Consider the following 27,131-nt stretch of genomic DNA (forward strand, 5'->3'; position numbering starts at 1 on the left):
CTAAATCTATACCAGGGGTCCCCAAACTACGGCCCCCGGGCCGGATGCGGCCCAATCGGCCTTCCAATCCGGCCCGCGACGACTCCCGCCGCCCGCTGCCGCCGCCCGCTCTCACGGCGCGCGGCGCAGCGACGATCTAAAAAATCGGCAAAAAATCGCCGAAAATCCTTTGTGCGCATGCGTATGGGCCTCTCCCGACCCGGAAGAGGTCATTTCTGGTGCACTTCCGGGTCGGGGGAGGCCCATACGCATGCGCACAAGCGATTTTGGGCGATTTTTTCCCGCCCGTGTGCGTGTGCGCATGGGCGCGCACTCCCCCGCCCTCCGGCCCGCTGCGCGCGCACTCCCCTGCCCTCCGGCTCACCGCGCGGTCGGCGCGGCGGGCACCGGCCCGCCGCGCAGAAAGTCTGGGGACCCCTGATCTATACTGTCCTCCTCTTCTCAGGAAGGTTCAGGAAGAAGAGGGGGTCAGTCTCCACTGTTCCTCCTCAGTCCAGTCCCTGAAAGATGCTCTGCACCAGCAGGACAGTTTTGCTGGTGAAGATGCCCCAAGCAAGGGATGAGCACTTGGACGGCCTTGGGTGCCCCTGACCCAGGAAAAGGGAGGCCATGTCCCCCTCTAGCGTTCAAGGCTAGACTTTGGCTCCCTTGCACAGGCTGGCCCTTACAGTCAGAGGAAACGTATTTTGTTTATTTATAGCTACTGATGAACATTTTCACAGGCTGCCCTATAACCAAAGTACTTTGGCGACTTACTGTTTCAAAGACAGCATTCGGCTCCGCTGGGGCAAAGAGCAGCTCCTGCCCTTCTTCCTCTCGCACGGTGTCCATCCCTTCGTCCTCGTACTCAGTCAAGTAGTCTGACTCTTCCCCTGGTTTACAGGCACACAGAAGAAGCTTCATTGCTGTGGTTTTGGTTGCTGTACAAAAAGCAGTACCCTTCCCTCAGCCCAACCTCCCACTGCTGCCACCACAGCTCCTAATCCCCTAGTGGGGGATTTTTTTTGTAAATTTCCAGGTGTGCTCCCACATCCTATTTGTGTGTGCGCGTGCATGTGCCTATGTGCACAAAAGAGCGAGATAAAACAAACACCAGCAAACCTTGCTAAGGTCTTGCCATTGGTTACTTGACGTACATAGAGATGTACTTGTTAACTTGATATACATGTGGGCATGCCACATTCTGCTCACAAATACCTCCATCTGGAAGCATCCTGAGCCCATTGCTAAAAGCGGGACCTGAACTAAATTGAACCTGCTAAGCGACAAGTACTCACCATCGGCATAGCTGTCTGACACGTAGCTCTTGGCTGGCTCGATGCGGGACACAATCTCAGCCAGGTCTGTGAATCCTGCGCTGGGGCACATCAGCACCTGAGGAAAGGAAAGGAAGTTTGCCAGAGCAGCTGAGACCGTCTTCGCACAACACAGAGGTGGAGGAGAAGTTGTGTGTGCCAGTACAGCCGTACCTTGGAAGTGGAATGGAATCCGTTCCAGAAGCCCATTCAACTTCCAAAACATTCGGAAACCAAAGTGTGGCTTCTGATTGGCTGCAAGAAGCTCCTGCAGCCAACCAGAAGCCACGGAAGCCCTGCCGGATGTTCGGCTTCCCAAAATAGTTCGCAAACCGGAACAGTCGCTTTTGGGGTTGCGGCATTCGGGAGACAAAACATTCGAGAACTAAGCTGTTCGACTTCCAAGGTACAACTGTAATTCGGAGATGCAAAATCAGGGCTTTTGGTGTTCTGCCTGCAAAACATCCCCTAGTTTTGAAGTAAAATCATTCCAGTAGGAAAGATTTACGCATTTGGATTTATTTTCAGCCCTGTCACGAAAGGTCAAGCTACCTGTCCTCGGTACATCCAAAATTTTGAGCAACACTTTCTTATTTTGCATAAAGTGGGACCTGGAGCTTCACTTGTTAATTTCTGTTCTGTAGACACTCTGAAGATGGGTTAAGAACTTAAGTATATAGGAAGAGCCTGCTAGATCAGGCAGACAGCCTATCGACTCCAGCATCCTATACTCACAGTGGCTTGTGGGAAACCCACAAGCAGGGCCTGAACACAAGAATACACTGAATACACTGGTATTCAAAAGCATTTATTGGCTCCAACTGTGGAGAGCAGAGCACAGCCACCCTGGCAAGTAGCCACTGACACCCCTCTCCTCCATGCATTGGCCTAATCCTCATTTAAAGCCTTCTACGTTGGGGGCCATTAGTGACTCCTTTGGGAACGATTTCCATATTTTAACTACGTGCAGCATGAAGAAGTCCTTTCTTTTATCCATCCTGGATCTTCCAACGTTCGGCTTCATTTGATGTCCACGAGTTCGAGCATTAGGAGAGAGAGAAACTATTCTCTAGCCGCCTTCTCTGTACCGTGTACCATTTTACAAACTTCTATTGTGTAATCGCTGACTCGCCTTTTCTCTAAATTGAGAAGTCCCAAAAGCTGCAACCTTCCTTCACGGGGGTTTTGTTCCAGCCGCTCTGGGCGGCTCCCAACAGAATATTTAAAAACACGATAAAACATCAAACATTTAAAACGTCTTGGCTGCCCTTTCTTGAATTTTCCAGCTCTTCCGTACCCTTTTTGAGTCGAGGCAACCAGAACTGGGCCCAGTAGAAAGGGCCCCAGGTGAGGGCTGTTTTGGCTCCTTCCCAATCCCCAATCCCCACACTTACATCCATGCGTTTACTCTCATAGAAGTCTGCCGAGTGCCGATCCTTGACCATTTTTTCGATGATGTCACCACGGCACCAGCCGTCAAACACCACCTTTCCATGCTGGTACCCTACGTCCTATGGGAGAAGGGCAGAGGAAAGTAAATTCAGAGTTTCCTGGGTTTATAGGGAAGTTTCAAGAGGGTTCTTCTGGGGTTTTTTGCAGCAGACCCCCAAGACCTTTTGACTGGAGACTACAGTTGCCATAGAAACGACACATCACACAAAATTTGTAACAAACGTGGGGGTGGGGGTCCCTTGTCATACAAAACAGTGAAGAAACTTTAAAGAACACCCAAGGACTCGGATGTTATTGGCCCAGAGATGGAAAGAAGATAAAGTCCCAACCAGAGAAGACTGGCAGATTAAGTTGAAGGATTATGCCAAAATGGCTACAGTGATGACCGGAAGAATCAGAAACCAGGAAGACCAAAATTTTAATAAAGAATGGGGGAAATTTATAATTTATCTTAAAAAAACCATTGTAAACAGTTAAATTTGTTAGCAGGATTGGATTAACACTTGTAGTTTAATGGTGAATTTTGGATATAATGGAGATGTAAAAGATTTGGAGTATTATAAAAGATGCAGGAGGAAATGACTAGCAACAGGACCCACAAAGGGGAAAAGGGAAGTCCAGAAGATTCTTTCGAATCTTGTTTGTTGTATGTTGGATATGTGAGTGTAAAACTGTAATTTGAAAAGCCAAATAAATAAAGGAAAGGACTCCAAAAGAGTTTCAAGGAGACGAGCACAATTTCCGGGGCTGGCAATTAATTTGCACCCCACCCGGCAACTGGAGAGGCTGCCCATCTTTTGTCGGTGGCCAGGAGGCCTGACATCTCTTTCTTTCAAGAATTTGAGCGCTGTGAAAGCACAGCTTAGACTCCCCTGTGTCTGACCTTGCCAGCTACGAGCACCAGGTTTAGACTGAACATTGGGAATCCCTTCCAAGGCTCAACTGCTCTACTAAGGAGGTATGCGTGGTCTGGGAAGGTTTAGCTTTCTGAAAAGGAAGAACAGATTTCTCTCTCCTGATCAGAGAGTTGGCCCCTTCCAGCTCTGTGGGTCAGCAGGACGAGGCTGTCGTCCTGCCCATGGCAGCCATTATGACTGGACGACCCTCCTGATATCTGACGATATGAACAGGACTCACGTAGATTTCGTCAAACTTGCCGAAGTCCATGGTTTTGAAGCGATCGATGGGAGGGCGGATGTACTCACAGTACGAACTGCTCTTCACCACCTCCAGCTGCCGCACGCAAGAGACATAAGCCAGGCGAGACTGGATTTCGGCCATGTCAGGCACCTGGAAGGAAAGGAAGGGCAAAAAAGGGCAAAGGCACTCTGTGGCCACAAAGAGACAAGGTGCTTCTGTTTTCCCTCTGGCCATTTCCCCAGAGGGGAAAGCCTAGAAAGAAGAATGATGTGGCAGATTGGTAGCTAATGACCCCCCACCCAGACAGGAATCTTCACCAGGAAGTTGTGGGGTGGCCTTACCTTGACCTTTTCAGCCCAGGGGTTGAGGCGTTTCCAAAGCAGCCACCAACCGGACAGGCAGTCTCCATAGTTGCACAGGTCTGTTTCATCCTGACTTCCCACATCGATGGCAATCACCGTCTTGGCACCCATGTTGCGGGCAATGTCAGCTGCATCAAGAGGAGAAAGAGAGAGAGAGAGAGATGCCTCAGGGAGATTTCCAAGCAACCTGAATTTCCGAAGGGATGGGCCACAGGAGATGCCTAAGAGCATCACAACAATATCAGAGAGCTGTGGTGGGAGAGGGCAGAGCTTTGCCGGTACCCCGAGTTGCAGAAGGGGAATCTCTCTCCTCTCAAACCTCTCTAGGTTTTGTGAGTGGATGAAAGAATTGCTGGAGTCACCTGCCAAATCTCTTTTTTGCCGCACAGCTATTAAAGATGCCGAGACTTTGGGCCAGTAGCTAAGCAGTCTAACAAGATAGCACCATCTCTTTTCTCCATTGGTTTCTGGAGAAGGGAAAAGCGAGCCAAAAAACAAGGCCAACTTCTCCCGCGGCTTCGCTCAGCAAGGCAGCTTGAGCTTACCGGCCTGCCTGAATTGGAGGGACGGCAGCATAGCACCCAGAGGGACAGTTAAGGTAGCCGAGCCAAGGCCCTCACCCAGACTCCCTTCCTATAAGCTCTAGGAAATGAAAAAAAAAACACAACCTGAAATTTAACATCCAGGGATGCTAAATCATTAGTTAATCAGGTTCGCAAAATGGTTTTCAACCATTGCTTTTAACAAGTCCTGATTCGGATTCAACATCTTGCTCACATGCTGTTTGAAGTCTAAACTGGCATCGACTGGGTTTAATGTCTAGTATAGAATTGGATTCAGCATTCTGAACTTTCTTTAAAGAAGTTTCTAGCCCTTACAGTGTTGAATCGATTTAGAAAAACAACCACATTGGCAGTGAATGGTGAGATCTCTGAAGGTGCTGAGTGGCTAAGGAGTGGGAGATGTTTTAGAGGGGGAAACTCTTTCCGACTCCTGCATAATGATCAGAAGCAGAATATATTGGAACAATACATGATCTGTTCTGGTATTTTTATTGCTCAGTCATCACAAGAGCTCTGGTTGCAGTTGAGCACCAGTCAATCAAGCTAATCGGGTGCAGGGACAGAAGCATCAGAGAAAACCAGGCACCCCCAAACTTCGGCCCTCCAGATGTTTTGGACTACAATTCCCATCTTCCCCGACCACTGGTCCTGTTAGCTAGGGATCATGGGAGCTGTAGGCCAAAACATCTGGAGGGCTGCAGTTTGGGGATGCCTGGACAAAACCAAGGCAGCTTGGGGGAAGCATCCACACTGAGAAGGCCTCATCCAGGAGGTTGCAATTTCGTTATCACAAATCTGGAGGGAAGCTGAGAATGGGGGGAACAGGGCAGGGGGAAGATCAGACAAAGATCAGGCAGATAAAAGAAGACCTGGAACACATCAACAGCCTTTCCTGAGATACAAAATGAAGAAAAGAAAAGACGTGTGTGCGTCAGCTCCACCGAACAGAGGAAGTTAAACCACGAGTCGGAATTTTACAAAGGCAGGGTAAGGATAAGTGTTAAGAGAGAGTTTAGCATTAGACCAAAAGCAGAAACACAGATGTCCATCAACATGCAGTAGCCTACGTGAATTGACTTTTGAAAGGGATGCCTTGCTGTCCAGCCATCGCTCCGGAGTTGGCATTTCTGCACAAGATCTTGAGAACAAGAGGGCGCCCACATTTTCCTTCTGCCGTGTTACATACCTGCCTCTTGCAGTGCAAGCATTGGGCAAAATAGGAAGTAACCCATCATAAGTCCATCTGCAGTGCAAACTTGAACCAGCTTTGGAGGAAACCTGGGAATTATAGTTTGGTGAATACTCAAGAGCCAAACTAAGCGCAGTGCGGAAGAGTCACCATCTGATCTTCTAGCGTTGTTCTTCCTTTTGCTAAAAGTAGTCACACTTTGGGTCGCGGCTGATGTGAACTGGGACTGAGGCGGAAAGATTCATTTAACCCTTTCCCAACTGAAAATCCTTCCCACCTGGGCTCCCATCGGTGACAGAGGGGGAAACATACAGGCATATCTATGTCTATATCTATATTCTCGTGCCCTATGTTTTTGCTCTGTGATCAACAGCAGTTCCAGAGTGTTTGGGAAGAATTTGCATCAGAAAATTGGCAGTTCTGTTCTGAACTGTGTGACAGCTTTTGAGGAAGACCCATGTCTTGTTCTGGGTTTTATTCCTCCACTATTACAGCCAAGGATTGTGATTTTTTTTTTTAAAGCAATGGGCAATGCCTAGCAATCTAGGATAGGGCCCTCCTGGTTGAGGTGTCCCAAGTCTGAGATGTGCAAAGGCTCCAAAGGGATTTTTCTGTGGCATGTTCCTTAGAGACATCCAGCTTTTTTTTTATTTTTTAAAGAAATGATTGGCGTAGGGGCATAATTTTCCAGGAACACTGAATGGGACTTGCACAGGAGATGCTCATAGGTGGATGGTGTACAAAAATGTTAGTCCTTATTAGCTGCAGAGATAAAATGAAAACATGGTATTTGGAAATGTACAACGAACAATCTGGCACAAGGGTTTCCTGGTTGTGGTGCCTCAGATTTAGAATGTGCTCGGCTGGGAGACTCGGCTGGGGCCAACGCTGTTCTGCTTGGGTTTTTGGGGTTTTTTTTGTATTTTCTCAGACCTTTGTATTTTCTCAGACCTTTCAGACCTCTTGGTTGTATGCTTCACCTTATCTGGCTGGAAGTTTCTCCTGTCGCTGTTCTCACATGATTCTTTTATATATATAAATAAAAAAACCGTTGTTCATTCAGAGAAGCAAACCACCTGAAGCAGTGGGGACAAGATGAGAAAAGAGGAAACTGAGAGGAGATATGATAGCCATCTTCAAATATCTCAAGGGCTGTCCCATGGAAGATGGAGTAGGCTTGTTTTCCCTGCTCTGGAGGGTAGGACTCTAACCAATGGCTTCAAGTTGCAAGAAAGGAGATTCTGACTAAACGCCAGGAAGAACTTTCTGAGGGTAAGAGCTGTTTGACAGCGGAACAGTCTCCCTCGGGAGATAGGTTTTTAAGCAGAAGTTGGGTGGCCATCTGTCATGGATGCATTAGCTGAGATACCTGCATTGCAGGGGGTGGGACTAGATGACTCTCAGGGTCCCTTCTAACTCAACAATTCCTCTCCTCTCTCTCTCTATCTGAATACAGCGGTACCTCAGTTTAAGTACACAATCGGTTCCGGAAGTCTGTACTTAACTTGAAGCGTACTTAACCTGAAGCGAACTTTCCCATTGAAAGTAATGGAAAGTGGATTAATCCGTTCCAGACGGGACCACGGAGTCCTGAACCTGAAGTGTACTTAACCCGAAGTATGAGTGTAATTGGTTCTGGAATTCCGTACTTAACCTGAAGCGTACTTAACCTGAAGCGAACTTTCCCATTGAAAGTAATGGAAAGTGGATTAATCCGTTCCAGACGGGTCCACGGAGTCCTCAACCTGAAGCGTACTTAACCTGAAGCGAACTTTCCCATTGAAAGTAATGGAAAGTGGATTAATCCATTCCAGATGGGTCTGCAGAGTACTTAAACTGAAAGTACTCAAACCGAGGTGTACTTAAACCGAGGTATGACTGTAAATAGAAATGAGCATGTGGGCCTTAGTCCACAGGGGCTCAAACTGGAAAAACCTCCACAGGTTTTCCCCTCACTGCCACTGAGGAGCGACGGGGCAGGCAGGAGACCTGTGGGAGATGAAGTCACAAGCAGGTATCAATTGTGAACATACGATGGCTTCCTCTTCTTATGTCTGCACTATAAAAAGGGCCTCCTGGATGACCAGCTCAGTCCAGCCTCCTGCTCTCAAAATGGCCGTGGGGCCTGTTAGAAACCTGAAAGCGGGATTCGGGTGTGGCAGCACTCTGCTCGTGATTCCAAGCAACTGGAACTCAGAAGCACAGCTGCTTCCAGCCTTTATTCTGTGAATCGCCCTGACACACACACCCCCGGGGGCTATAGGGCAGTATATAATTTCAATAAGTAAATAAATAATGGCTACCCTGGACAGCCTCATCCTGCCCTCCCTCAGCTCAGGGGAGGTGGAATTCAGCGCTGAAATTTTCTGCGTGCTCTTCCCAACAGCAGACGTTAGTTTATTAGGGTGAATCCCTTTGTGTGAAAGGCAGCCATCATAACGCACACATAAGAGTTCCAAGGCCATTACTGTTTGTTTGGAACTTTGGTTCCCCAATCCTAGCCCGTGTCCTCGTGCCGGGCTGCTAAAGGTGGGTGCCCGCTGCTGAAAACGAGACGTTTCACAGGGGGTCGGGAGGCAAGGTGGGGTTTCCGCAACCCTGCTCCTTTTCCTCCGTGACCGGCCGATACTTGCCTGGGAGGTTGTTGATGTAGCCGCCGTCCATCAGCAAATTGCCGTCCTTGGGGTCGCAGAGTGGCGGTAGGTACCCGGAAAGGGTCATGCTAGCGCGCACATACCGCCACAGCGAGCCTAACCAATGTGGGAACAAATGCAATCAGTAGAACAGAGAGAAACCCAGATGAGCAGCAACGAGCCCTTCAGGAGAGGGATGGAGAAAGAGGCCAACAGCACGGCTCCCAAGGCCACCTTTCCCCTGGCGGGAGAATTCTGCATGGCCCTCTTAGGGCAAACTCTTCCGGCCCCAAACCTACCACTTTGCCTCCCTTTCTAAGCCCAGCAGCAGCAGCAGCAGCAGGGAGGAACTGCTCCCTTTCCATCTCGGCCCGCCTTCCCATTTTGGGAACGGTCCTCCACGGTGAGCCAGCTTCCCTTGCCATGCAGAACCGCCAGCCTGGGTAAAGGGTGCCTGTGGGCAGGAGACAGGCTTGCCGTAGCAGACGAAGGGCGCCGGCAGCGGTTTGGAAGGGAGGAGAAGAGCGTGTCCCAAGTCAACTGACTGTCTCCATTCCCCACTGCGCCCGGCAGCCAAGGTAGCGAGGCGAACGCGATGCTGACCTGGGACATTGTTAACATAGCAGCCATCCACAAGCAAGTGACTGTCCTTGGGGTCGCAGAGAGGAGGCAAATAAGGGGTGTAAGATGCACTGGCTCGGACGTAGCGCCACACGCTCCCTGCCGGATGGAAGACGGGAGATTCAATCAAAGGGAGGGAGGGGAGGGGAGGGGAGAGGGGAAGGAGCACAGGACAGGAAATGACATCATGACAGAAGCTTCAGAAATACAACGTGCACGTGGTGGGGGAGTGAGGGTGGAGAAAAGGATTCTGGGAAGGCTTTCTTCGCTGGAGGAGGACCAGGGTGTGCACCCATCAATCCATTCGATGTGAGAGGCCACGAAACTGAGCAGGCTTCTTGCTGAAATCCCGCCCTCTGGGAATGCGGCTGTGCTTCCTATCCCTCGCACAACCCTGCTACCTGCCCACTGCTGTGCTGTGCCACTGAATTTGTTTCCCGGCCTCTCCTCCTGTTTAAGCTCCAAGTAGCATCCCTGGAGCCCGGCCATTTCCAAACGGTGGGCTGGGCTCCAATGAGCTCCACATTTCTCAGCAAGCCATTCCTCCTGCCCTGAGCAAGCCTGGTCTCTGAGGCATCGAAAGGCCCTGGACTTCTCTACCAGAAGGACAGTAGGCGGGAGGAACCATGTCAGGGGACTATCTTCAATCAGCAGGTGCAAAAACTGGAAGCACACCTTAGAGTGCACTCCTAATCCTTCCTCTGCAGGCAAAATAGGGTGCCTTTTTCGAATTTGATGCCTTTCTTTTATTGTTGCCCAAGGCTTCAAATTCAAGAAGCACCACATTTTGCCTGCGAAGGAGATGTTCCCCATTCCTCCTTTGCCGAAGTCCTGGCTTGAACCGTCCTGCATCTGACATCATACACTGGGCTGGATTAACCATTAAGCAAAACAAGCACGTGCTTAGGGGCATCTAGGGAAGAGAGGAACCCCAGAAATTCCCCACTGCCGGATTTTTAACATTGATGGTCACAAATTGCTCAGCTGAGTGTTTGTTTTCTCAGTTGAAGTGTCTTAAGGATCCCAAAAGAACAACTAGGCCAGGCATCCCCAAACTTTGGCCCTCCAGATGTTTTGGACTACAATTCCCATCTTCCCCGACCACTGGTTCTGTTAGCTAGGGATCATGGGAGTTGTAGGCAAAAACATCTGGAGGGCCAAAGTTTGGGGGTGCCTGAACTAGGCTACAAGGCAGGCTGGATGCCTTATCTCTGCCAAGCAGATATGTGAGATTAGTTTCGAGGCTCTGATCAAAGACTTTGCAATTAGAAAAAGTAGGAGGGGGGAAAATCAAGTGGAAATATACCAAAAATAAACATCAATTTCCTTCTTAGAGTAGGTTTTGCTTCATTTTACATTTTGTTATTGGTTATATTTTGAATTAGATTTTGGGGTACCAAAATATTTTAAGTGCATAGGGCCTCTTAGGAGTAAAAATGGGTGCAGTAAAAATTGGTGCGAGTCACCAACCTCTACGGTACAGCAGGCCAAATTAGGCCTGAGGGCCAGAAGCTCTCCCATCGCCGGAGTAAAGGATATGGTAGAGTCTTCAGGGCAGCCACCATGGCCGAGAGATGGCAGAGTTCCAAAACAGGGAGGCTGGTTCTGGATCCCAAATCACTGGGAAACCAGAGAGCCCCTGCCTATGGAGCAGCAACCATGGTTATCTGTATCATAAAAAGCGGGATAGGGGCAAAAGCGACGAGGAACTTACGTTGCACGGAATGGGGGTTGCAATGAGATTGATTGCCCTGCACTGGCTCCCCAGTGGAGTACAGGGTCAGGTTTAAGGTGCTGGTTTTGACCTTTAAAGCCTTATGCGGCTTAGGACCTTCGTACCTACGGGACCGCCTCTCCCGGTATGCACCACAGAGGACATTAAGGTCCACAAATAATAACATACTGGAGATCCCGAGTCACAAGGTGGTTAGACTGGCCTTGACCAGGACCAGGGCCTTCTCAGTACTAGCCCCGACCTGGTGGAACGCTCTCTCTCAGGAGACTAGGGCCCAGCGCGAGTTGTCATCTTTTCGTAGGGCCTGCAAGACAGAGCTGTTCCACTTGGCCTTTGGACTGACTCAGTCTGACCCCGGTGTTACCCTCCCCTAAGGTTTTACCCTACAGATATTTAAATGAGGTTCCACTTGTAGATTCCTAATTTTAAAATTGAATTTTAACATTGTAATTAATCTGTATTTTAATTGAATTGTTTCTTTTATGCTTGCTTTAATATTCTTGTTGTTAGCCGCCCTGAGCCCGGTTATTATTATTATTATTATTATTATTATTATTATTATTATTAGTTTCTGGGGGTTAACAGTCACCCCTAACCAGGGTTCTCTGGGTGATGAACCATCCAAACAGTTCAAGAAAACACAAGGCCACTAAACCAACAACAAAACAACCGGAGAGAGGTGGGACATCCCCTTCAGTGGGGGGGGGGGGTGTCAGGAGGAGACTCTCCCAGGGGACTTTGCAAAGAGGAGAGTTGGGAGTCCTTTGGCAGACAGACTGCCACCACCATTGCTGGCAAGTCTAAGGTAGCAGCAGATAACCTGCCCTGCCTTGGTTGGCTCCCCACTCCCAGACTAGAAAAAGAGAGAGCAGGATGCTACCACTGCCCTGGAAAGAGACCAGGAGCAGCACTTCATAGGAAACACTGGAATTTTCAGCCCCCCAAAGAAGAGAACATAGCACACTCGAGCTTTCCTCTGCAGGGTTTCCCAAACTTGGGTCTCCTCTCCAACTTTTTTAAAATATAAACTACAGTTCCCATCATCCCTGACCACTGACCCTGCTAGCTAGGGATGATGTGAGTTGTGGTCTAAAAACAGCTGGAGACCCAAGTTTGGGAAACGCTGCTCTAGAGCCAATCTCTTGCATATGGCAGGATCGGCAATGAAGCCCCCCCCCCTTCACCTTAGTTTGAAAGATCTGACTCCCTGGGTATGAAAAGATATATATATACACACACAAACGTGCACACACACACACACACACACACACACACACACACACAGCCTGACTACCTGGGGATGGGGAAGAAGGTGTTAGCTGTGTTAGGAAGGACAGAAAAGTGGGCAGAGAATGAAGAAAGCCAGGCAGTTATAGCCTCCCGGTACCCCTGCCCTGCAGACGGGCATGGCTGCTGTGACAATGTCCCAGGTGAGATCTGATGTTTGCAACAGTGGGGCCCGGAGGGGACACGGCAACCCCCCTCCCTTCTCTGCCCCAGACACGATCCATCCCTCTTCTGAAACGGGTTACAAAGCTCATTCATTCATTTATTGCAGTTCACTGCGTTAAGACCGCTTGCCCACCCTTCTCTGCCCCAGCAGGACGCAGCTGGCAGGCACCCACTGCCTCTTCCCCCTTGGGAAGGCAGGGAGGGGAGGGCTCTAGCTCCCTCCCCCAGGACACGGGAATCAGGCGCAAATGCAGCAGTTAGTGAGTTTAGTGCGGAGCAGAAGGGTTACAAGGAGAAGCAGGCCCCAAGGTTGGGCTGGAGAGCGAGGAGGCTGTGGTGAAGCAGATCACAAAGTGCTCTCTTCACTCTGCCAGCACTGCCATTGGAGATGGAGGAATGGGACACAATGAATGCCAGGACTCAACAGCCCCCTGTCTCCCCACCCCCCAAAAAACGCCCCTTTTTGCAATCCAAGGTAAGTTCTTTCTGACCTTCTCTAGTTGCCTCTGGAGAAAGGCAGGATGCGAAGGACTCATCTCCAGCCAAGTCTTCTATATTAAGGAAAGGCTAGCCGCCCTGAGGGGCCACCCCAGATTTGGGCGGTGACCTAGATCTTCTCAGCTTCTTCTCCTGGCCTGCCTTTCAGCAAGCTGAAGCAGAGTTTGGATTTGATATCCCGCTTTATCACTACCCTAAGGAGTCTCAAAGCGGCTAACAGTCTCCTTTCCCTTCCTCCTCCACAACAAACACTCTGTGAGGTGAGTGAGGCTGAGAGAACTTCAGAGAAGTGTGACTAGCCTAATCACCCAGCAGCTGCATGTGGAGGAGTGGAGACGCGAACCCAGTTCACCAGATTACGAGTCTATCGCTCTTAACCACTACACCACACTGGCTCTCTGAAGACCTAACGTCGCCAGATTGTGCTGGTAGGAGAGAAAGAAACTCGGGCCTTGCTCTAATATGGGGGCTCTTTGACCAGAGACAAGTGTGAGGCCATAAAGGCCTGGCCAGGATCTTTGGAAAGAAGAAACATCTCTCTAAAGCAGGATAGTTAACTGGCGGCCTGTGGCCCACATCTGCCTCCCCCAATTTGTTGTGTGGCCCTCTCAAGGACCCTCCCCCAAATTATCATTCTTTTATAGATCTATTTTTTCCTCTCTATCTCAATCACCCCACGGGTCCTTCCTGCTGTGGTGTCATGATGGCAATATGTTTTATTGTGGCTTCTCAAGGTTTCCCTCCTTCCCAAAATGTTGTCCATTAAATGAGGCTTTGCTCTGAAGGGCGCCTTGTCTTGGCTGCGAAAGGGGCGTTGTGGTGTTGAGAACTGAAGGGAAGCACCTGACACAGAAAATTGTGTCTATTCAGGGGCAGGGTGACACAGCCTGCTCTCGCTTGGGCAAGCGACAGGCCTTCACATCTGTACCCCCCAACCTGGGATTCTGCAGGAGACTCTAAGGGTACATCAGTCGGACTACAACACCTCTTCCTGTGCCAGGAATTGAGTGTTACGGTCCTTAAATGGGGATGCGGGCAAGAACTAAAACTAAGGGCTGGAACACCACCAACAGTGCGAGAGACCTACAGTATATTCCTGCGTATAAGACTACTTTTTAACCCAGGAAAATCTTCTCAAAAGTCAGGGGTCGTCTTATACGCTGGGTCGTATTTCTTATACAGTGAGTATATCCTAAACTCTATATTTTAACTGGAAAAGTTGGGGGTCGTTTTATACGCCCAGTCGTCTTATACGCCGGAATATACGGGTATTTTGAGCAGGAAACCAAGGTTCTTTGGAGACACCTGTTTCCCTTTCAGCCTCATTATCTCCAGCACCCCAGGGGCCTCTCTCTAGGGCATTCCTGAAATCACATTTCCTTCCAATGGGGGGGTTCAAGACCAGAAGTGTTTGGGCATAATGGGCCTCCGCTGAACTTCAGGGGCCTGGTGTGTGTGTGTGTGTGTGTGTGTGTGTGTGTGTGTGTGTGTGTGTGTGTTTCGAACCCAAGCCCCCTGTGCCAGAAGAGGAAATGCACACTTACCATCTTTGTGGACTCGCATGGCGGAAGCTGTGATGTCTGTCGTCACATTAAAATACGGAAGCCACAGGTCCTGCAGTGGACACAGCAGAGTGGGACAGAGATGACATACACAGGAATCCCGTCTTCAATGGCTGTGGGGAGGGGGGTGGCGAGGAAAGCCGGCAAGAGGACGCATCTGCGCTGCACATGTGAACTCACTTGCCCTCGGCCGAGTTCTATACCAGTCAAATTCTGCAGCTGGCACAATTTAGGCATATTGCTGTCTCTACTTGATTTGCTCTGTTCCTGGTAACCTTAAGGCAGGCATCCCCAAACTTCGGCCCTCCAGATGTTTTGGACTACAATTCCCATCATCCCTGACCACTGGTTCAGTTAGCTAGGGATCATGGGAGTTGTAGGCCAAAACAGCTGGAGGGCCGCAGTTTGGGGATGCCTGCCTTAAGGGAAACAAGCAGAGCCTTGCAGAGAAGGGATGGCTAACCTTTCTTCAGCCAGACAGCTGCTTTGATGGTCAGCCAGCCCTACGAGGGGTGCAGCAAGGGGATGTGGTCAATATACGGATACACTCGCATGCCATACATGCACTGGGCATTTAACACACACACACTTGCAGTGCACACCCACCAGACATAGAATATCTTGCTCTTTTACCCGCACACATATGCGTACACACTCATACTCACGCTCACTTGGGAAGACAGGCGAACTAATGCCAGTGTACTGGAAGAAGCAAAGATCACCAGTGTCAAAGCAATGATTCTTCAACATCAACTTCGTTGGACTGGTCATGTTGTGCGGATGCCGGATGATCGTTTTCCAAAGCAACTACTCTATTTCTGAACTTAAAAATGGAAAGCGTCATGCTGGTGGTCAACAAAAGAGGTTTAAAGACTCTCCCAAGGCAAATCTTTAAAAATGTAGTATAAACCCTGACAACTGGGAAACACTGGCCTGTGAGCGCTCCAGTTGGAGAACAGCCTTTACCAAAGGTGTCATGGGCTTTGAAGACACTTGAACTCAGGACAAAAGGGAGAAACATGCTAAGAGGAAGGCACGCTTAGCAAACCCTCACCGTGATCAACTCCCGCCCGGAAACCTATGTCCTCACTGTGGAAGGACGTGTGGATCCAGAATTGGCCCCCACAGTCACTTACAGACTCACTGTTAAGACCGTGTTCATGGAAGACAATCTTATGAGGGATCGCCAAAGAAGAAGACACACACACACACACATACATTTTCACAGCAAGACACACAAACCATGTACTGAGCATTCCCAGCGCTCCTCCCTCCAGGAATTGCAGGGAAACCTCGCCTTTTACTTGCATAGAAGGATTTGTGAAAAGTAAACAGCCGCATTTCCACACATGCTCAAGTCCATTCTGGGTGGTGGCAGAAGGAAATGCTACCTTGAAGCCTCTTGCCGGCTCTTTGAGGTTAATCTCGAGACCGAGTGTTGCGGTGCTTAGTGCTAAAACCAGAGATAACAGATCCTTCTGACTGCTATTTACAGATTCTCTCGAAAAGGGCAGCCAGAGGGATTTTTAAACTCCCGATAAAGCGGGCTGATTGCTCTTTAGAAGTTGCTCTTCAAAGAACAGAAAAGCTTCATCTCCTGTTCAGATCGGCCGGGGTGCGGGGGGGTTAGAGAGCTGCCGGGGTTGGTGATGTGGTCTGGCAGGCCACATCTGGTCCACAGGTATTCCTCACTGATGTAAACCAATGAATCTCTACTGTACATGGCTCCAGAAATTTAATATGGCAGCTTTCGTCTGTGGCAATTAAGAGAACGAGCCACAAAGCAGGCACCACCAAATTATGGATTGTGCAATTCCCAGATCTCAATGTCCTGCACTTTGGCAGTAGAACCTGGGACAGGGTCAGCGCAGGAAGTTTCGGTGCCGGGGGCAAAACACCCCACACCGCAGATCCGACTCCTGCCAATGTGTTCTCAAGGAAAGGCGCTTGCAGAACCTCGCCATCAGGAAAGGGTGGGGAGAGACTCCAGCGGGCATTTTGTTCCTTGGAGGCCAGATCTGCTGCTTCTGTGGATGCTGCCGCCCAAGGCAGCCACCTCACCTGGCCTCACGCACAAGCTGGCCCTGACTCAGGTGGCCCTTTGCCAGACACAAAGCTGCCATGATACAGATCAAAATGGCAGTGAAAGAGACATGCACAATTGCACACGCATCCCTCATGGTGGCCCTGGGAGCATACCTCAATCTGCTTGTCCTGGAACACCTTGTGAATGCTGGTGTTGAAGGCAGAGCCTGAGAACATGGAAGTTATGGGATAGGTGAGGTCCAGCACTGTGGCAAACACCGAATTCATGTTCTGTAGAAGGGACAGAAGAATATCTTGATATTAGACAGAAATGTGTGTGTGTGGGGGGGAAGCATCTTAAGAGGCTGGGATTCAGCTTCACCAAATCTGCAACAATTGGCTTAATTCCTCACTGCCTCTTATAGCTTATAACAAAGTGTTGCTGCGTACACAGATTAAAAAGCATGAGGGAGAGAGAAACGGCCTCGGTCCGGTATACCTGAAGGAGCGTCTCCACCCCCATCGTTCTGCCCGGACACTGAGGTCCAGCTCCGAGGGCCTTCTGGCGGTTCCCTCACTACGAGAAGCCAAGTTACAGGGAACCAGGCAGAGGGCCTTCTCGGTAGTGGCGCCCACCCTGTGGAATGCCCTCCCACTAGAGGTCAAAGAGAACAACAATTACCAGACCTTTAGAAGGCATCTCAAGGCAGCCCTGTTTAGGGAAGCTTTTAATGTTTGATGGATTTCTGTATTTTAATGTTTGATGGATTTCTGTATTTTAGAATTTCTGTTTTGTTGGAAGCCGCCCAGAGTGGCTGGGGGAACCCGGCCAGATGGGCGGGGTATAAATAATAAATTATTATTATTATTATTATTATTATTATTATTATTATTATTATTATTATTATTATTATCCACCTTGTTTAAAATTTTGAATCGGTCCTTCCAGTAAACCTTCAATAATGCAGTTGCCCCCCCCCTTATTTACTACCTTCTAAGGCTGGGTGAGAGGAGACTCTTGAGAGTCCCATGGACTGCAAGAAGATCAAACCTATCCATTCTTAAGGAAATCAGCCCTGAGTGCTCACTTGAGGGGCAGATCCTGAAGCTGAGGCTCCAATATTTTGGCCACCTCATGAGAAGAGAAGACTCCCTGGAAAAGACCCTGATGTTGGGAAAGATGGAGGGCACAAGGAGAAGGGGACGACAGAGGATGAGATGGTTGGACAGTGTTCTCAAAGCTACCAACATGAGTCTGACCAAACTGCGGGAGGCAGTGCAAGACAGGAGTGCCTGGCGTGCTCTGGTCCATGGGGTCACGAAGAGTCGGACACGACTAAATAAAAACAACAAAGGCTGGGCGAAACTTGGTTTTCAACATCGTGAGGTATCCCTAGCTAACCATCACGATATAGCAACAGATCACGAGGTCTGAAATAACGCTGAAAAAGTGGCTTGGCTGAGGAGTGAGGGAACAACCTGGAGGAAGGGAAGGAGATTGTCTGTCCACTTCCTCCCTCCCTCCCTCTCAGGCAGACAGGCAATCAGGCAATTTAAGCTGCCAATACATTGCAGCTCCCTGGCCGCCACCAGCACAGTGCCTTTCACCCCGGCCTCCCAGTGCCGGGGAGCCACAATGTATTGCCAGTTCAAAAAGTCTGAAGCAGGCATTGCGATCTGAACTTCGAACCTGTTTCAGATGATGCGTTGCAATATTGCCCGGCTCTACTGCCTTCTAGGGCCAAAAAAGGTAAAGGATCCCTGGACGGTTAAGTCCAGTCAAAGGCAACTATGGGGTTGCGATGCTCATCTTGCTTTCAGGCCGAAGGAGCCAGCGTTTATCCACAGACAGCTTTCCAGGTCGTGGCCAGTATGACTAAACCGCTTCTGGTGCAACGGGACACTCTGATGAGTGCCAGCATGCACAGAAACACTGTTTACCTTCCCGCTGCAGTGGTACCTATTTATCTACTTGCACTGTGCTTTCGAACTGGGAGATGCGAGTGGCTCTGTGATCTAAACCACTGAGCTTCTTGGGCTTGCTGATCAGAAGGTTGGCTGTTCGAATCCCCGCGATGGGGTGAGCTCCCGTTGCTCTGCCCCAGCTCTACCTAGGAGCCCTCAGTTAAGAACCAGGGATGCAAGAGAGAAACGGATGTACCCAGCATGCAGGACTCCAAGTGGAAACTTCCGCAAGGCACTGCTAGGTTGGCAGGAGCTGGGACAGAGCAAGGCACACTGGAATGCCTCTCTCAGCTTGGGGGAGTGCCGTAGCTCCGCGGAAGGGCATCTGCTTGCATGCAGAAGGTCCTAGGTCCAATCTCTGGGATCTTTGGTTTGGACTGGGAATGCCACCCATCTGAAACCTTGGCGAGCCACAGCCAGGCAGTGTAGGCAATACTGGTCGGGGCAGCCTCCTAGGTCCTTATGTTTCCCGAAATTCGGCAGGCTCAAATCAGCTGGAGTTTCCCCTCCCATTCCAAACCCTGCCGCTTCCAATACTTGCTCACTTTGGCCCACTCCCTGGCTCGCTGCTTCGTACGCACAGCGCTCCTCTCCTCCGCATACAAGGCGCCGATGAAGGAGCCGATCGAGGTGCCGCCAATCAGGTCAATCGGGAGACCGGCTTCCTCCATAGCCTTGATCACACCAATGTGAGAACAGCCCCTGCAGCGAAGGGAAGAGCCACACCTGAAGCAGGCCTGCCTCCAGAGCGCAAAGACCGAGGGCAGCCGCGATGTTCCAGCCCTAGAGCCCTGGGCTGTTCCAAGAGTGTCTGGGCCCCTCCTTCGCTCCTCCCTACGCCAAGGGAACCAGGACGACTCTCCTCTTCTTCCAGAGGCGAGGAACGGTCAAAGGAAGGTCCGCCATGCTGCTCAAAGGCATTCCACCTCCCAGTTCATGAGTGGAAGAAGGGTGGGCTCCAGAGGCTTAGCGGGGAAAGAGCTAGGCTCCTCTTTGGGGCAGGGGTGGGTGGGTGAATAGCTGCCCAGCATGGGTGCCCTCCTTCCCAGGACCCAGGCAAGCTGCATTCGGGCACCCTCCGGACCTTCCCCTTTCGCCCCGCCCCAATTATATTTTATTAAGTTTCAATATTTTAAACTTATACAATCAAAACACATTTTCCAATTTTCTCTTATTTTTATCGACGTCCCACCCCCATTTTCCATGGAGTTGTTTTTCTCCCCTTCTGCTGCACCCTATCTGCTATTAAATCAGAACCATAAAATTATAATCTAATTCAGAGGTCGGAAACCTCCGGCCCCTGGGCCGGATGCGGCCCATGAAGGCCATTTATCCAGCCCACAGGCTGCCTGTGAACCAAGCGCTGTGCTGAACCAGCGCAGCACGGCATGGAGACTCGCTGAGCGGCGCTGGAAATGGCACCTGCGCAGAAAATCGCGTCTGCGCATGCCCAGACGCAGAAAATCGCTTCTGCACAGGAGCGATTTCCAGTGTCAGCGCAGCCGCAGAAGTGATTTCCGGCGCTGCGGACATGCACAGATGCAATTTCCGGCGTTGCGCTGCACCCGTCTGGCCCACAGACAATGTTCCTGGGAATGATCCGGACCATGGCTGGATAACCTTGCCGATGCCTGATCTAATCACTTCAGTTGCTCATAGTTAAAATCCTGCTCGCAAGTTCATCATGTGATCATATTTCTTCAAGGAGTCCCAAAAAGGGTATCCATTCTTCCATAAAACATTCATCATTAGGCTGTCTTAATTTTGCTGTTCATTTTGCCAGTTCTGCACAGTCCACTATCTTACTTATCCATCCTTCTTTGGTGGGAACTTATCCTGACCAGAGATGAATGGTTGATGAAGATGATGGACTATGCCGAAATGGCGAAAATGACCGGGAAAATCAGAAACCAGTAAGAGAGGAACTTTAATAAGGAATGGGAAAAATTTACAATGTACTTAAGAGAACACTGCAAACAACTAAAAACTTTGGCAGGATTTGAATAACGCTTGTAATGTACTAAAAACTAAGGTAAAAATGGATTATTTCAGAAAAAAATAGAGAAAATATGTGAGGCAGTTGAGAAAGATTGAAAATGGAAACCGTGGAAGGGTGGAGGGGAGTCAAAGGATTAAAAAGGTAAAGGTAAAGGACCCCTTACAGTTAAGTCCAGTCGCAAACGACTGGGGTTGCAGCACTCATCTCGCTTTACTGGCCGAGGGAGCCAACGTTTGTCCGCAGACAGTTTTTCCGGGTCATGTGGCCAGCATGAGTAAGCCACTTCTGGCGAAACCAGAGCAGCACATGGAAAAGCCATTTACCTTCCCGCCGGAGTGGTACCTATTTATCTACTTGCACTTTTGACGTGCTTTCAAACTGCTAGGTGGGCAGGAGCTGGGACCGAGCAACAGGAGCTCACCCCGTTGCGGGGATTCGAACCACCGACCTTCTGATCGGTAAGCCCTAGGCTCTGTGGTTTAACCCACAGCGCCACCCGCGTCAAAGGATTAGGGAATCCTAAATGCTGATGATGGTGTCTAATGTTTGAATTTACATGTTTAGTGTAAAACTGAATTAAAAAAAGATTTTGATAAACTCATTTTAAACTTTTTTTTAAAAAAAATCTCATCATGTATCATTTCCCAAAATATCCTCGCTACTCCTCAAATTGTATAATTTTTTTGCCTTTTACCTCTGGACCTTCCCCGAGTGCTTGAGGGCCAATTACCTGGCTCCGCCGCCGCCCAGCACTAAAGCGATGGTGTTGCCCGTGAGGACTCGCGCCAGGCGGGAGAAGTCGCTGTGGCGATCGGCGTTCTTCTCAAAGACCTTCTCATACATCTCTCTCTGTGGCGGGGGAAGCAGAAAAAGAGGAGAAGGGAGCTACTTCCACCAGCCTCCATAGAAGCAGGAGACCGTGAAGGGGAGTCCTCGAGAGTTTGCCTGCTTCAAGGCATCAACTTTTCCCATCCAGAGAAGGGCACTCAAAGTAGGCACCCTATAGGTGGGGAAGGAGGTCCACTCACCTATCAGTAGAGCCCAAACAACAAAGCACACTTTCCCATTTAAGGAGCTGAGAGGCAGGGTAGTGCAATGGTTAGAGCGTCAGCCTAGGAGACGAGGGTTCAAATCCGCACTTGGCCATGAAGCTCGATGGCAGGGGTGGACTTTGTTAATCTTTTAGCAAGCACAAAATTTGGCACACCCACCCACACCCAAATGCATTATACGTATGGCTGCCTCTGAAAACGGTTCGGAAACTTCAGCTAGTGCAGAATTCAGCAGCCAGGTTGCTCACCGGAGCAAGACGGTTTGAGCATCTTATACTGATCTTGGTCCGACTGCACTGATTAGTTTCCGGGCCCAATTCAAAGTGCTGGTTTTGACCTATAAGCCTTAAATGCCTCAGGACCTACCTGGACCCTGAGATCATCTTCTGAGGCCCTCCTTCATGTGCCTCTTCCTTGAGAGGTCCGGAGGGTGGCAACACGAGAACAGGGCCTTCTCTGCAGTGGCTCCCCGTCTGTGGAATGCTCTCCCCAGGGAAGTTTGTCTGGCGCCTTCATTATACACCTTTAGGCACCAGGCAAAAATGTTCCTTTTTAACCTGGCCTTTGGTGTAGAGTGATTCTACACTCTTTTAAAATGCGGCTCTTTTAAGGGAATGTTTATTGAGTTATTGTTTCTATTTTTATTTTATATATTGTGATCTTTTCTGTGAACCACCCTGAGACCTCCGGATATAGGGCGGTATATAAATCCAACAATAAAATAAAATAAATAAAATAATCTCAATTATGGCTCCTCTCAGTTTTGTGCCCCTTTAGCTCAGCACCCGGTGCGGTGGAAAAGCCTGCAGCATCCTAAATCCGATGTCGTCACCGGGTGGCCTTGGGACGGTCACCGCCTCTCGCAACCCAACAACGGGGATGTCACAGGGATTAAAGGGCAGAACCACATAGGCCACCTTGACTCCTTGGAGGGAAGAAGGCAGGGTACAAATGCGACAACAGACAAATAAATAAGCAGGGGAGGGGGTAGCTGTGGGAGGGAGGGAGGCTTGGAGTAAAGGGAAACACTGTGCAAAGGCGAGTGGGGTTCTAGTGAGGAAGAAAACATGGAGATCTAGGATGCCAGGCTCAAACAAAATGGGTTCAGGGGAGCCTCGGTGGGGGCAGTAGCGTCCTCCTTCGAATGGTCAACTAAGCCTTGCCAAGGAGAGCAGTGGGATGAAGGGACAGGCTTTTGGGTGGGGGGCACACATGGGAAAGTAGAATTGGCTGGTACCAGCTTGTTCGGGCTGCGTCTGGAAAAGACCCGGCGCGGGCATTTGATGTGCAGGTGCCCCGAGCACCAGCTGCGCATGTTGAGCCACTCCACGGTGCGGGCAGGGCTGGGGCCGTCCTCCCGGTGCAAGAGGATGAGCTGCTTCAAGGCGCGGACGGCCGTACTCTCCAGCATCTGCTCCAGCTGGGGAAAAGCAGAGAGAGAGAGGAAGGACATGGCAGGCAGGTCCTCATCCCTCATCCCTCCCTCCGGGGCCTCCGATCCCAGCAGAGAGCGCCTTGTTTCCCATGCCCTGCTCACCTCGCCCAGGGAGGGCTCCTGGTCCCCCAGACCCACAATGAGGATGCAGTCGGCCTGACGGATGCAGCGGACAGTCCAGGGGGTCAGGGTGCAGTCGGTCTGGTAAAGCACAATGCGATGGATGTCCTCTTGCTGGGCCAGCCAGCCAGACAGGCGGTATTCATGGATGCTGGGAGGGTGTTTGGGGACATGGGAAATTTATTTTTATTTACTGCCATTTTTATTTTTTATATGTGAATCCTACCAAGGTGGTTAACAAGCAATACCCAACTACGCATTTTAAAAGGAGCATCTGAAGGAGCGTCTCCACCTCCATCATTCTGCCCGGACACTGAGATCCAGTACCGAGGGCCTTCTGGCGGTTCCCTCATTGCGAGAAGCCAAGTTGCAGGGAACTAGGCAGAGGGCCTTCTCGGTGGTGGCGCCTGCCCTGTGGAACGCCCTCCCAACAGATGTCAAAGAGGAAAACAACTACCAGACTTTTAGAAGACATCTGAAGGTAGCCCTGTTCAGGGAGGCTTTTAATGTTTAATAGATTACTGTGTTTTATTTTTCTGTTGGAAGCCGCCCAGAGTGGCTGGGGAAATCCAGCCAGATGGGCAGGGTATAAATAATAAATTATGATTATTATTATTATTATTAAAGTTACAACAACGATATTAAAAATAAAAGGCCAAGTTTTCAGACTTGTACAAACAAGACTTCTCTAACCGTGAAAGCTTGAATTCTGTTTCAACCGAAAGAAAAAAATATTTAATTATCATTGGGGGAGAAAAGAACAGCTGTTCATGTTCTCACTAGGTGGTACTCAAGGTGGGGAACTGGGGTGGGAGAGTAAATTTAGGGAAGTCAACCTTTTGCCTCTCTCCTTCCTATCCCCTCTTGACCCCGCAAAGTGCCCACCCTGCTGAGCCTCTAGGAAACCGAATATATTGGAAATAATTGTGTACAGCTGAAAACGCTGGCAGCATTAAGATGAATTCAACAGTGTAAACAAGTTTTGATGGATTCAATAATGGAATACTGAATGGTATAGTTTTTGTAAAATACGAAGGGATTTGTAATATGCAAAATAAACTGTGGAAAGAAAAGAAGGGAAGTCATTGATATCTAGGGTTGCCAGACTCAATAGAGGACAGGACTTCTGTGCCTTTAATTGCCCTGCTCTCTTTTGAGTCTGGAAACCTTAAAGAGAAACCAGCAGACCCTTTGTTTAATTTCCAAGCAAAGTGTCTGCTGGTTTCTCTTTAAGGTTTCCAGACTCAAAAGAGAGCAGGGCAATTAAAGGCACAGAAGTCCTGTCCTCTATTGAGTCTGGCAACCCTATTGATATCTTAAGGAAGTAAAATAAGTATTTGAAATTGTCAAACAGGAAATTTAATAAAACCTCTAAACCCCTGGAAGAATATGGCCATCACGACATTTCTGCCTTCAGACTCTGTGCTGGGGCACACAGAGAACTTACCTGTCCAGGGCGGAGGCCCCAAGACGAGCCCGGATGATGTCACTGGTGAGAAGCAAGGTTGGGCCTGAAAAAGCCAGAAGAAAAAGTGGTCATGAGTGGTGGAGCCAGGGCCAAGGAATGGGAGACACACACAGAGAGAGAGAGCGAGAGAGAGCTGTGTTGGGCTCACCAATGGCGTTCAGGGCGTGCTTGAGTTCCAAGGTGAAAGCTGCCATGGGCACATCGTCACATACCGGGAGGACGGCCACTGTCGAGAGGTTGCTGGCTGGATTGGTCAACTCTGAGCTGGAGGTCATGCCCAGTCCAGAACCTAGAGGGCGAGACCCAGTGAGCACGTGGCTGGCACAGGCATTCTCTGAATGAAAATGGGACGCTCTACACACTCCTACCTGGGAAGGGGCCACGCAGCTGCTGCAAGTTCCCCAAGATCTTCTGGCTCAGTAGGTGTATAAGGCGAGTGACAACCTGTTTAAGGCAGAGGAAGTTAAGCAAACACAGAAACCAGCAAGCCTGGTTAAGCAGAAAGCCCGATGAGCTGTTGTTGCCAGCTCCTGAGCAACACAAACATTCATCTCATGTGGGGCTCTGAGCCAGATATTGGATATATTATGAGCCAGAGGCTGGCTGGGCCACTTCCCTGCTTGAAGCTCACAGGATAGCCCTTCCTCTGGTCATCCCTAAACAAAAAAAGGTAAAGGTAAAGGACCCCTGGACGGTTGAGTCCAGTCAAAGAAAACTATGGGGTGTGGTGCTCATCTCGCTTTCAGGCTGAGGGAGCCAGCGTTTGTCCACAGAAAGCTTTCCGGGTCATGTGGCCAGCATGACTAAACCGCTTCTGGCGCAACGGAACACCGTGACGGAAACCAGAGCACATGGAAACACCATTTACCTTCCCGCTGCAGTGGTACCTATTTATCTACTTGCACTGGAATGCTTTCAAACTGCTAGGTTGGCAGGAGCTGGGACAGAGCAACGGGAGCTCACCCCGTCGCGGGGATTCGAACTGCCAACCTTCAGATCGGCAAGCCCAAGAGGCCCAGTGGTTTAGACCACAGCACCACCCGCAACATCTTCCTGCACACATTTTAAAAAATTGCTCCCTGAATGTCATCACTCCTGGCTACAGCTTCACTCAGGCACCAAAGAGCAATTCTAAAGTGTACCCCTTGGTAGCATTCTCTCCAGCTACCATTTATGGGGCAATAGTCTCTAGCCTGATAACAGAATAATATTTGTAGGAGGCATCATGTTAAGTGTGAAGTAGCATCTTCTTGTTCATAGAATCATAGAATCATAGAGTTGGAAGAGACCACAAGGGCCATCCAGTCCAACCCCCTGCCAAGCAGGAAACACCATCAAAGCATTCCTGACAGATGGCTGTCAAGCCTCTGCTTAAAGACCTCCAAAGAAGGAGACTCTGTTGCTGCTCTCACTCACCAAGGCGATGCAATTTGTGTGTGTTTCAGAGGGTCTTTCTGCTACATGGCACAGCAAGCTCACGGCAGTCCAGGAGAAACTGCAATATGAGGATTTGCCTGCCTTCATCATTCAGATGTGTGGGTCTCAGCAACATCTCTGGGCATATTCAACAAACTTGGGATTAAGTTCATTTTGAAACAAGCAGAGGGCCCTGCACCCAATTAAAAACTGTCCATAGAGTTTGCGGGCAGAAAAAGAAATTGCTAATTTGTTTTATAATCGCCAGGAAAGCCGAGACTCTTTATTTTGGGCAGTAACTGCTTACAATGGTGTGGTAGATGTTAGAAAAGTGCTTTGTTATGGCCCCAAGCTTTGCTCTCTTGTGCTTTTTACCACTGCTCTCTTTACTTCAAGTGTTTATAAAGCCACTCTGCCTGGGCACATCTTCTGTCCCACTCACTTATCTCATATGTTTATTATGACAGGAGTTTCATATTACAAATGATGCTGAAATAAAATCCTAAAACCAGTTGCACAATTAAAGTATGAGAGTTCAGGACCTGCTTGTGAACCGGCTTGCAGAACTTACTTTGAAGGCAGAACCTGGTACTTCTTAAGTACAGAATTCCTCGCCACCCACCTGAGGATACCGTCGCTTGATGTTGTTGAGGGTCCCTTCTGGGAGCTTGGCCAGCTCTGTGTCCCTTACAGCGTGCACAGTGGTGGCCCGGACTTGGCGAGTCAGGGCTTCGACCTGAAAGGGGGGGTCACATTAAACAGGATTCCTAGCATAGCTGCCAAGTCTCCCATTTTCCCTGGGAAAACCCCTTTTTTACTTACCTTTCCCCGGTGGTCCCCCGTATCACTTCGTCTCCCGTTTTTCTCCATTATTTCCTCCTGCTGGTGGCCATTTTTTTTTCTTTCCGATTTGCCCTTCTATGGGCACCAAAAATGGCCGACGCCAGCTTCAAAAGTCGCATCTACGCATGTCCGGAAGTGCATAGACGTGACTTCCGGTGTTGGCGGCGGCCATTTTTTTGGCCCATAGATGGGCGGGGCGACACCGGAAGTTGCGCCGGCCCACTTCCTGACATGCGTACAAGCGACTTTCGAAGCCGGCGGCGGCCATTTTTGGTGCCCATAGAAGGGCAAAGTGACACCGGAAGT

The 27,131-nt window shown here is 49.6% G+C and overlaps 1 protein-coding gene across 12 annotated transcripts in view; it reads right to left on the minus strand.

Moving 5' to 3' along the window:
* Positions 1-27,131, minus strand: part of PNPLA6 (patatin like phospholipase domain containing 6) — an 80,485-nt gene that overhangs the window by 10,591 nt on the left and 42,763 nt on the right. For 7 of the 12 annotated variants that reach the window (XM_035140609.2, XM_035140605.2, XM_060268966.1 and 4 more), the window contains 17 exons: positions 26,605-26,718; positions 24,935-25,010; positions 24,715-24,855; positions 24,546-24,609; positions 23,081-23,249; positions 22,781-22,963; positions 21,222-21,340; positions 19,038-19,194; positions 16,702-16,818; positions 14,485-14,554; positions 9,238-9,354; positions 8,635-8,751; positions 4,229-4,377; positions 3,885-4,037; positions 2,690-2,806; positions 1,278-1,374; positions 757-872 (listed from right to left, as the gene is read on the minus strand). In XM_035140609.2, coding sequence (XP_034996500.2) covers positions 757-872; positions 1,278-1,374; positions 2,690-2,806; positions 3,885-4,037; positions 4,229-4,377; positions 8,635-8,751; positions 9,238-9,354; positions 14,485-14,554; positions 16,702-16,818; positions 19,038-19,194; positions 21,222-21,340; positions 22,781-22,963; positions 23,081-23,249; positions 24,546-24,609; positions 24,715-24,855; positions 24,935-25,010; positions 26,605-26,718 — 2,076 coding nt within the window. Of the gene's footprint in view, positions 1-756; positions 873-1,277; positions 1,375-2,689; positions 2,807-3,884; positions 4,038-4,228; positions 4,378-8,608; positions 9,355-14,484; positions 14,555-16,701; positions 16,819-19,037; positions 19,195-21,221; positions 21,341-22,780; positions 22,964-23,080; positions 23,250-24,545; positions 24,610-24,714; positions 24,856-24,934; positions 25,011-26,604; positions 26,719-27,131 lie in introns of those variants that run through there. The other 5 variants (XM_035140606.2, XM_035140607.2, XM_035140610.2 and 2 more) reach the window with 5 other exon arrangements.

The sequence above is a fragment of the Zootoca vivipara genome, chromosome 16 (genome assembly GCF_963506605.1).
Source record: "Zootoca vivipara chromosome 16, rZooViv1.1, whole genome shotgun sequence".
NCBI classification, from domain to species: Eukaryota; Metazoa; Chordata; class Lepidosauria; order Squamata; family Lacertidae; genus Zootoca; species Zootoca vivipara.